Here is a 12,008-nt window from a genome sequence, read left to right as displayed (position 1 = left end):
ACATAGCAAACAATTTGTCAATTACATTTTTTTAATAATAATCAATTGAGAGATTTTTAAGCTCTGCCACTAATGCAGAATTCTTTGTTTTTTTGTATGGAAATATGTGGGCTTTAGGGACTTGGGAGAAAGTATGGTTAAATCACTGGTTACATATATACATTTATTGGCACGATAATGGAGTTGGTGTCTAGTCTAGTGAAGACGATGGACCAATAAAATGAATTACCTTTAAAAGCTAATTGATTTTGGTTATACTATCTATAAAGCCAGAGTTAAAGCAATTGAAGCTTAGATATCTTTTTATTTAACCCCCAAAATCTTAAATTCAAAACCATAGTGATAATCTAAAAAAAAGTAAACGTATCAGGAAATAATATGCAACATATCTAAACCCTGATAAATAGTTAGTTTACTTTGGTGTACAATGTATATAAAATATGTCATTCCTATGGTATACAAATAGTGATTGGTTCAAATGGCCAGATGTGTGTGTAATGTAGGATAAAAATGAGTCATAACACACCTCCATTCAAAAACCTACGGGTGACGTCAGCGACGCTGCGTCCATGTTTGCTGGAGCCTGAGGAGACTGCGGTGTGTTTTCCTCGGGATCGCACAGGATCACACAGCGCACGGTTCGAGAAGCGTCTCAGTTAGAGGCACAATCACTGCTGTGACACAAGGAGACTATGTGAAGCAGCACCGAGAGGAGCAGCCCAGGGATTGCATCGCTGTTCTTGGAGAGCAGAGGTAAGAACCACAGCTGCGTCCGCAGCCGCGGTCGCACCGCAGACCTATGCACTACGACCCAGGCTGAGTAGCTGGATGTAGCTGCATCATGACCGTTTCAATGAGCTATAGCTGACATTTAACTTCCTCATATAGTGATTATTGCAGTTAATTCACGACAGTCGCATCATTTACTGTTCAATACTTATGTTTACACTGCAGGCACCTGCACAGATAGACCCCTAGTGGTGCTCAAGCACTGGCCCTTTTGCCCTGGATGAGAAAAGTGCCCTTCTGCTTGAGCCCAATTTTTTCTTCATTCATCAATATTTAAGAATAAAAATTACTCTCTCTGTCATCAATTCCCCCCAAAAATGTTTTGGTATCTGATGGGGCATTTATTTGACTTCTTGTGAGAATTTCGCCCCGACATGCTCCGCGGCGCTCACAACATGTCATTATGCACAACATTGATTTATCTCATTTACAAAATTTGTAGCATAATGCCAAGAAAAGAGAGACTCCAAAAGCAGAAGCAAAGGGAGCTGCAGCAAGCAGCTCAGGGTAGCAGCTCTCTTTTAACTTGGATCAGGCCATCAACTTGTAAAACAGATGAGGGAGAATCAGTAACCCTACCTGGTCAAGAGGAGCCCACCACATAACCAACCCTAACCCTAACATATTATTTGGTTATTCAATATGGCCTTGTTTTGTCTGTTTTTGCCTGTTATTCATTTATTTATTCAAATTGATAATTTGAGCTAGTTTGTTAACAAAAATAAATATATAAGTTGAAAATATCCTACTGTGTTTTATTTATTTATTATTATTATTTTTAATTTCATAAATAATTTTGGCGATGGTTGCCCTTTTTTTGGGATTGAGCACCTGCCCCCCAAAATATCTGTACACATGCCTGTTTACACTGTTTCTGTAACAGAGCATCATATCTTCTGTCAGGATTTCAAATGTTAACCTGGAAAGACAGCTACATCTGAGGCTGTCATACGGATGTTAGTAGATCTGAAGTATGAATCTGCTATGAAATGTAAAGTTGCACAAGTGCTAAATTGATTCACATGAGTCCAGTGCTTCCAGCCCTGCTGCTGAGTGGCTCTGCAGGCCTGACATCAGCAGGGGGAATGTGTGTTGAGTAGTGACTTTCCATTCTTGACATTTTGACTTTCAAAACTAAGGTGTAACATATAAGCAGTATTTAACCCCCCCCCCAAAAAAAAAACAACAACAACAACAAAAATAAGTATAATTTTTCAACCATGCTCAGAGTGGTCCGTCCAAATACTTGATGTAGGATCATTGATGTGTTCTGGTTTGATTCAAATTCCTGGCAATAACTGACGTATATGTATGTATGTCTTTGTGTGTCTGTGTGTGTGTGTGTGCGGGTGTGAATGGGTGTGTGTTGGTAGGTAGAATGCCATCTCTGTCGGAGCAGCTGCAGGAGATGCGGAGTCAAACTGAAGTGTGTCTGTACTCCAGCGGCAGGGTGGTGGAGGTGCGGACTGGGGTCATGGCTATGGCAAATCTGCCTCTACCACCCTGCTCCAAATACCGCCACATCGCTGCAGAGTCCATGGTCATTGAAAACAGCTTTGGCAGCAACAGAAAGGAGGTGAGGGGGAACAAGTGCATTTAAAGTATCCCCACCTGGAAGTACCCATATAGCAACTATCCAGACAGAGACAAAAGCTAGCTCAGTCACAATTGTAAGTTACATCTGGATAACTCTGGCAAATGAATTAAAATAATAAATTCCCACCCATTTGCCTACCAACCCATCCACACAGTGTGATAAGAACTATCTAAAATGACAGACAGCATTTTGTACTGTGAATTTTTTGTTTGGTTTGTGTCCCATCTGCATACACGGAGGGCACATAAACAATTATAGTTTTTCTGAAAGTGTGATAAGAACTACCTAAATCACAATAACATTATGTGACAGAGTGGGTGAGCATCATGTCCTTAGTCCCTCTTTTCAGTAACAATGGTGCATCTAATTTAACCATACTTGTTAATGGTTTATTTCAACCATATTATCACCTTTAAAGCGATAGTTCACCTAAAAAGGAAAATTCACTCATTATTAAGATACATTTATTTATACCAAACACATGCACAGACATGCACAACACACTCATGCAATGGTAGGTAAATTTATCCTCTGCATTTAACCCATCTGGTGCAGGACACACAGAGCAGTGAGCAGCCATGTTTGCAGCCAAAGTGACCCCTTCTACAGATGTAATAAAACAACATTAAAATCATAACATGCCTCCATACTGCTCGTGTGGTGTCATCCAAGTGTCCGCAAGCCGCAACATTCATATTGGACCCGAAACACCATCATTTCCACTGTGTTTTGAGCCTAAATGTCATCTAACGGAAGTAGCGATACGAATGTGTACACCACGCGTTCCCTTGGGTGAGAGCTTGTATGCAGTGTGTGTGGTTTTCTGATGTCTCTCCGAGGAGGATATCAAAGAACATTTAGGCATAAAGGTCCAGTGTATAAGATTTAGGTGAAAGGGATCTATTGGCAACTATTGAATATAAAATAATCCTTGGGATATTTTCAGTAGTGTGTTTTATCTAAATTATCGAATTTTTGTTTTGGGCCCTTTATATTTAAACACTTGATATTTCCATCTGGAGCGGCTCCTCTTTACAGAGTTTGCCGCGCTTTTTACAGTAGCCCAGACTGGAGAAACTAAAACACCCTTTGAGTTTTTATGACAACTGAAGGCTACCACAGGTTCCCATTCATGTTTGGGGTATTCAGCTGAAAAACACAACTTCACCACTTAGTTCTACACACTCAACCATTAAAAAACACTGTCAAGGCTTGTGGACACTTGGATGACACCACACCATATGTTTTTTTTTTCGGTTGGATTTGGCGGCAACACCGGAGACTCCAGAAGTGTTTTATGGAATCAAAAACTTCACCCACCCCTCTATTGGCATTTTTTTTTATTATGTGTAGTTGTAGCTGATAGACACAACATAACAGGTTTGTTAGTATTTTGCATGTTAGGTTACAGTTGCATTAATGCAGTTGTGGAATGAATAAAAAAACAACGTGCAATATTGGCAAATAATTTGGTACACAAGTTACGATGTCACACACAAAAACATGGAAGAAGTTTTTTTCATGGTAAGAAACTTTTGATTAATTGTGCAAAATACATATTGTATATACGTACATTTTTGGCTAACATTTGATTTTTAACATGCTGTTTAGTTGTTATGGTTGGTTGTTCTTAATACAGAGTGACCTATATTAGTTAGAACAAATATCAGGAACCCTGATAACAATTCAACTAGAGCAACATCTTAGCTGAATTGGGAAATTGAATGATGCTGCAACAACTTTGAGACAAAATTATATCTACACATGAAACATTTAACTGTTTGCTAGCTGATTTTCCTTTTGATCTAGGTCAAAGTGCCAGCTCGGACACCCCCACCACCTTACCAGTTTATCAGAATTTCACCACATTAAACTTTTTTCTCATATATCTGATTCATGGCTACCTTGCAAAGGACGATGCAAACACTTCTAAAATTATAGGTGAGCTGGGTTAGACGGTTAAACAAGCACAAGGCCAATAAAGGTTTTCTGGCTAGATGTTTTTGTTTAAAATCTTTGATGGACCAACTCCATTAGACATTTGACCAGAAAATGGTCCAAAAAGTGGGGTACATTATTTGGTGGCTTTTAAATGAGTCAACAAGGAAAGTCACATGAAATAAAATTTTATTGTGAAATTACTGAGCTAATCAGAGGCTGAACAGTTCATGGCAGATCACCGATACCAGTGATCATGACACTGCTTGAGCACTTCTCCTTCCACCACATCCATGGCGAATATGATGTTTATTTGATTTGCTTTATTCTGAGCTGAGTTTTATTGAGTTAAGTTAAGTTAAATGTTATTTTGTGTCCTGTGCTTTTTTCACCAAATTGATTTACTAAATTGACGGAATTCTCATAACTATGTAATAGTGTATGAAATTATAAAACTGTGGTGTTTTTAATGTTAGAATGTGCCTTATAGCATAGGGGGCTGGCCTCGCTCCAAAGTCATCGCACGGCTCCAATGTTTCTACAGTTGTACAGACAATTCGCCAAGAGATGTCATTTCATGTTTGTATATGAATTCAACAGACAAAGGAACTGCACCCCTAAAAAATCATAGAAGAATAAGTTGCCATCAAAACTTAGTTAGAAGTAAGGTAGAGAAATTGTGCTAAATGGAGGATTATACTTATCAATCAATCAAATTCCAGTCAAATTTTATTTGTATAGTCCATATTCACAAATCATAATATGTCTCATAGGGCTTTATACATTAGTAAAAGAAATACCAAAGGAGCGTATACCAACATCATCAAAGAAGCATCAACGCAATGAGGCAAAACTAAATTGGGACAGGTGAGGATAGAAATGAGGATAATCACTAGCATTGCCCCCAATTGGGAAAATCTCTGCTGAGAGACGGAGAGCTTCAGACCAACGTTGAAGACACCAGATTTCTGCTGGACAGGTAATTAACCATACCGATATGAATTCAATTTGTTGTTTGGTAGATCAGTTTTACAACACCAGAATTATAATCTTTCTAAGTTTAGCCAAGGTAATGCAACCAAGACAACTCCAGCAGCTGCTGATCATTATTAGCTAAAGGTTTAACAAATAGCTACCCCTCTACGTGGATAGAATTTTTTTATTGTTACAGATACCTGGCAAGTGTTAACCATAGTGTTATTTATTCATGACCAGGATCATAGGGCACATGTGAATGGGACAGACTTTGAAACTAATGACCCTTTTGGGATTAATAAAGTTTTCTGATTCTGAATCTGTCAATGTAAGCCAACTCTCCACCACCTTAGGATATAGAACATAGTAGAACAACTGTGTCATGTTACTTTCTAACTGTTCTTTTCCGGGTTTTTCCAGCTATGAGAAAGACTTTGATACATCAACTCTAATGAGTTTCCAGTGAAACGGACAGGCAAGTCACTGCATAAAATAAGTGAATTGTTGGTTTTCTATTTAAAAAAAAAAAAAAAGTTTTATTCTGTTGGCCCAGTCCACAACATTTACCACGAGCGGTCTGTTTGTTTATACACACGACCAATGCTGAGTCATAAGAAAACTTCTGCTAAAGGCCCAACCCAAAGTTGTACTGAAAGTCTGTGGTGTACAAGGTGAACAAGAAAGGAGGCAGTACAGTCCCTTTTAGAGCTCCCCTTCTAGTTACCACCATGTCAGACAAAACTGTGTTGGGGGCTAGGTGTGTCGAAGAAGACAAAGGAAAAGGCTGTGAACTGAACCTGTGGAAGAAAGTCAGATTATTTGCTCTCTCCAGGCTGCCTGATCTCTCACCTCATCCCTGGTTATCTCCTTCATATCTGTCCACACATCCCTCTCATTGTTCTGCTGTAGTTTGGCCTCCAGCTTCCTTTTGTAGAGGTCTTTAGACTCCCTCAGTTTATCCTTTCGTTCGTGATCCACCCTACGTGTCTTGTGTGTCCTACAACTTGAAGGCCTTCGGTCATTACTCAGAATGGATTTCAGGTTATTGGGGAAGCAGCGTACAGTCCGGTTTGAAATGTTGTTTTCACAGAATTTGATGTACTCTGTTATGCAGTCTGTCACAATGTTGATGTCCTCTCCATGTGGCTCACAGAGCAAATCCAATTCTGTAGACTAAAAGGCTTATTAGCCTCCTGAGTCCACCTTCTCACAGTTCTTGTGTGCACAGACTAAACAAGCAGGACAAGGTTGTGATTCAATTTGCTGAGTGAGGGAAAGGCAGTGACACTGAATGCTTCCTTGGCATTTGCATATAGTTGGTCCAATGTATAATTGTTTCTAGTTGGAGAATCAAGATGATCTAGCCTGACGTTGTCAGACTCACAAAGTCAGAATGTGAGTCTGAGACCGCTCCATTGGGCTGTGATTATGGGGCATGTTTCAACTAAAATTCCTCTTCGCTTAATTGGATAGACCTATAACCAATCAGAGCAACGTAGTATGTGACGTATGTTAAGCAACGCATTGTGAGTTATTTACTAACGCCTGGTTCACACCGGACACTGAAGCGATGCCGAAGCGATGCTTCAGCGCAGCGCCAAGCCTTAAATAACCGATGGCTCCCATCCACTCCCATGTTAAACCTTTGTGCGGGTCACACCGGAGGCTGAAGCACGGTGCTGCGCCAAGGCTGCCTTGCACCGTGCAGCGATCGTTTCGGCGTCGAGTCTATTTTTTGCTCTTGACGCGAGCGTATCGCACCAGGAAACGCACTGAAAAACGATTTTAAACTATATTGATGACATATTTTATATGATATAAATGATCAAATATGCATCCCATACTTTGAAGTCCCCTTCTGTTGTCCTGGAGTTTTAATTTGACCAATGACATTATTAAATGTCCCCTTCTGCCCATCCACTACAGCCACACAAGCAGTGATACAGATAAAAAGAGAGAGAGAGGGGGCTACGTATTCTCCACATAGGCTTGAGTGGAGAATACGTAATTTACCCTCGACACCCGACATTTAACGGAGCAAACAGCGAAGTTCTTCAACATGGATGACTTTAAATTAATAATTGAAGTGGAGAAGTACAGTGAGTTGTATGATCCTCGGAACATGTTGTATAAAGACAACACCAAGGAGGACACATATTGGGACGCTGTTGCTTAATGTTGGAGCAACAAGTAAGTATATGCTTTTAATCTACTGCATCAACGGGTGATATTATTAACGCTGCCCGGTGGTTCAGCGTCGCTTCAGTGTCCGGTGTGAACACCCAAGCGCCGGCGCGATAGGGATTAGCGCGGTGCTTTGGCGTCACCTCCACGTTCTCCGTTCCTCTTTCAAAATGAATGCGCTGTTGATGTCTTCTAAAACAGACTCAATGGCAGCATCTACACATCTCAGCTCTCCAGCGGCAGGCATGTTTGTTGAAAACGAATTCAACCCAAGGGCACTTTGATGACGTGGTTGATTATGTTACCGTTGATCATCTGTCCATCATCGTATAAAGCCCGCCCTGACAATCTGATTGGCCCGGTTGGGCATAATTTCTCCTCAACGGAGCGACTCCAGACCGAACTTCCCGACCGAAAATGTTGTGGGCGGGGCTAAGTTCGTCTGGCATCCAGGCTAAAGATGATCCATTCTTGCCCCCCCCCTTCTCACTGCATAAGGTGTCTGTCTTCGGGTGTAGACACGCGGTCCGAGAGACAAGTGTAGCCATGTCTCGGTAAAACACAAGATGCTGCACTCAACGTATTCCCTCCGGGGTGTGGCAGGCCCGTCCGTCTTATTGCCCATAGACCGTTTGTTCCCCATGATAATCGCTGGTACAGAGGGTTAATGTCTCATCTTCTCCACCTTCAGTTAAACAAGGGGTCTCAAACTTGCGGCCCGCGGGCCAATTGCGGCCCTCTGGACGATATTTTGTGGCCCCCACCTTAATATGAACGTTTAATGTTAGTGCGGCCCGCAAGTTTTATATTGTAGCAACCCCGCTGTTAGCTGCAATGTTTTGATGTTCTGGTTTCCTACTGTGTGCCTGTCCAGTGAATGCAGCATGCATGTGAGTGACATGGGGGGCGGGGTCGTGTGTGTTTGTGAGACTGAGTGCGAGAGAGAGCCGGAAGAGAAAAGATTGGCTTTGGATGTGCGGAGAGCAGGAGGGTGAAAGTCATAGTTTTCCGCCCTCTTTCGTGCAGGTCATGCTGTATCCAGTGCTTCATTTGTAAATCACAAGGTGCCGGAACGCTAAGTACATATGACAGCGCAGGTACGACGAGCACAGGTCCCGGAACACACATAAAACAACGCTTAAGACAGCACACATATGCAACTTACAATGCAGTGGGACTTATTTAGGCTATACTGCAGTGATGGTATCAGTCTTTGTGTCAGTGATTAATAAAGTGGCATCTTGAGCAAAGGCGACTTCTGTGTCCAGTGGAGAAAACGAATGGAACACACAGGCACACACACACACACACACACACACACAATTTGTTACATTGAAGGCAAATTCAAGGGACACCACGGCTCCTTTACGCACACGCTGCGCTGTGAGGTTTTGGGAGCTTCTTTACGCAAACGGATTATTCTAAACCGCAGCAGTTTATAACACGTCATTGAGCTAATATCTACATTTTAACGTCTGGGATGTTTTACATTATTATTTACACCTGATATGTGTGGATGAATTTTATTGATTTAAATTTTCTCATCCTCTGGTGGTGACATTTACGCAGTGAGCCAACAATTATTTTGGTTCATCTTAGAAGTCTGCATTTGTTATTATTTTATGAAATTGTGATGCTGTTGTTAAGAAAGCTTTATATATAACTTATTAGATTATCTTGTTATTGCGTGGCCACAAATTAGTAATTTATCCACCGATGTCAACAGGGACTCTGTAATTTTCTAGTGATTACATTATATTGTTATATTTTATTTTAATTATTTCTTTAAAAACTTTTTTTAATATTCATATATTTTTTTTTAGCAAGAAGTAGGCAAGAGAAAGCATGTTCAGAAGAACCGTTCATGTTCTTCAATATTCTATTCATCTTCAGAAGAACCCATTGAAGTCAAATAACTGTTAATAAGGACATTTGAGAAGTTTGGATTTTTTGTGGAATACGTGATGCGGCCCAGCGTCACCCAGATACTGCCTCCAGTGGCCCCCAGGTAATTTGAGTTTGAGACCCCTGAGTTAAATCAAATCTCTGCAACCCCTATGTCTCCTCCTCAGCTCCTTTGGAATATCAGGCCTGGCCGCAGCATGTGTTTACACAGCGCAATCAGCGGGTCCTGTGTATAAATTAAACTCCCATTGCCTCATGCATGATTTTCCATTCCAAAGAGCAATGAAAGTCGCTGTCAAAATGAAAATAAAGTGCTGAAACTGAAACTGCTGTCAATGTGGAGAAAAGGAAAAAACTCAAAAACGTGCCATCTTGAGACTGTAATGGATTCTTAGTATTACATGTATTGTGCATAACATACATCTTCTAAATAAGCCACAGTGCTATAATGTTATGTTTGTTTCCACAGCTCACATGACATAAGCATTGCAGCGGAGGACATCGAAGAGAATGGTTTCAATGACCTCTTGAACAGCCTAGTATTTCTTAATGACATTTTTTACTATTTAGCATTCTCTTTGTTCTATAAAGGCCATGTTTTCTGAATATGTCTTTCATTACAGAATTGACTGGCTCTCATCAAAAGAGGCCAAAGAGAGGGAGGACAGTTCTAAGCTGGGCTATTGGTGAGTTTTCCTCTGATTCAGTTATGTAGGGTCTTGTTTACTTAAATTATTTATTATTTTAATATATCTTAATATCTTTTTGTTCAGTCTCTATAGAATGAGTGTAGTATTAATGAAAACGCCATCTATTGATCAACGTAATTATTTGACCGAGAAGACTGCGTGACAACCCAATTAAAGTAGAGTGATGCAACATTTTTCAAAAAGTTGAAAATTAGATTTCAGACTTTTTTACTTTCAGTCCAACAGTTTATGAGGCAGTGTTTTTTAGTCAATGTTTCTATGTGTTACCTAATCCCACAGCATGCTGTAGGCCTTTCTCTACACACCCTGGGACTCTGCATTGTGTTTCTCTGGTGGAGGTGGTGAGAGAGAGAGACAGCTAAAGCCCAAGACAACTTAAGGGTCTGCTGCACATCCCAGTAGTTGCTGTTGTTGTTGTATATTAAAGCATCTGCCTTACATCTATTGCATGCACATTTACCGTTTAAAGCTGTTAAAATGTATATCAGATATTGAATGGTTGATGTTTGTTTGGTGCCCCTTGTACTTGCACCATCCACATCAGAATTGGCATAGACACAAGGAGGGGTCTGATAAATTAGTTTTCTTTTCTTGTTGCATATAAACCCTCTAAGTCATATTTATACTAGCATTGGTTCAGCCAACTGTAAAATATAATGTCAATGAGTAAAACATTTTTTTTCAACAGGGCCACTATTCCATGCAGCTGGTGTTGTGGAATGCTCCAGTTTGAAGGTTACAATGCATCCTTGGAAAGCACAACTGAGTCATGGGGCCTATCAGGCACAGCCCCCAGTGTGAACAAAATCTGTATATATGTATATGTAATGTATATTATGTGTATACAAATTAATACAGCAAATCTGTTGAATTAATTGTTTATTATGACACTTTTCATTCCAGTGTAAACACAACTGAAAAAATATTAATAATATACAACATATATAAAATTTCAAAAAACAATTTAAATTACTAATGTGTAAAAATACTAATAGAAATACAATAAACTTAAGCAAAATTAACAAACTAATCCTAACCCTACTACTACTACTACTACTGATAAATACTCAGAGCAAAACAATAGGGTCCTTTCAGCTGTTGCCGCCCCATTATACTCATAAATATTTATGGTACTGAAGATTCCAGAGGGCCTGGATTGTCCTTGTGAATTAGAGAACCTTAAAACACAGCAGCTTCAGATTACAAGATGGTTTATCTGGCCTAAAGAGCCATGTTGCCAATAGATAAATGCAAAGTGTTTTTACGCTACATAATGATACTGCCTTTTGTCATCCCCAGGCTCTCTAACATGAACAAATATTTAATATCTCTGGAGGTATGTCCTCAAAACTGCCACAAGTACACCATGGTACCCCGGGCAGCAAAAGGTGGGTCACCTGCACTGACCCATCATTAAGACATACAAAATTGACTCTGGCTGCTTCTCAGGAAGTTGGCTGGTCAACTCCCTGTGCTCCCACGGACTCATCTCTTCAATTAGTCGCTGAAGATATAAACAATAGAAAAATTTAGATAGGGTTTTATTATTAGGTTAGTATTATGTTGACTATCTGATAATGACAGTAATCAGGGGTTGTAGGCTGTAACATTGTTAACTCAAGATATCTAAAATAATTACAGGTTTAAATGTCAAAATATTCAGGTCTGTCACTGATGTCTTATGGTGCGTTTACACCGAACATGACACAAGTTTTTCAATTGTCCAGATTACATACAAAGTCAATGCAAAGACGTATTTGATGTGAAATTTCCATCACTCGCCCCAGGCGTAAATCACACCCGACTTGTTGAAATATTTTAACATAAGATTTACGTGACTCAATGTCGCGTCAGCTGTTCAGTGTTGAGAATCAAACTCCCCAGACTCAGTTTAGGGTGATCAAACTGAT

The 12,008-nt window shown here is 40.1% G+C and overlaps 1 protein-coding gene and 1 long non-coding RNA gene across 2 annotated transcripts in view; both read left to right on the top strand.

The window, feature by feature from the left end:
- The first annotated feature begins 577 nt into the window (after positions 1–577).
- The window catches only part of rnf31 (ring finger protein 31), a 49,949-nt gene continuing 38,518 nt past the window's right edge, over positions 578–12,008 (top strand). Inside the window, exons 1-2 of the mRNA XM_062404941.1 lie at positions 578–753; positions 2,163–2,365. Of these exons, the coding sequence (XP_062260925.1) occupies positions 2,168–2,365 (198 nt within the window). The 5' untranslated portion in view covers positions 578–753; positions 2,163–2,167. The remainder of the gene's footprint in view (positions 754–2,162; positions 2,366–12,008) is intronic.
- Positions 9,629–10,894, top strand: LOC133968759 (uncharacterized). The gene is made up of 3 exons (XR_009924142.1): positions 9,629–10,074; positions 10,378–10,479; positions 10,787–10,894. It is a non-coding gene; the product is annotated as an uncharacterized LOC133968759 (long non-coding RNA).

Source organism: Platichthys flesus, chromosome 14, assembly GCF_949316205.1.
Source record: "Platichthys flesus chromosome 14, fPlaFle2.1, whole genome shotgun sequence".
Classification (NCBI taxonomy): Eukaryota; Metazoa; Chordata; class Actinopteri; order Pleuronectiformes; family Pleuronectidae; genus Platichthys; species Platichthys flesus.
This window is presented reverse-complemented; position numbering and strand designations above follow the sequence as displayed.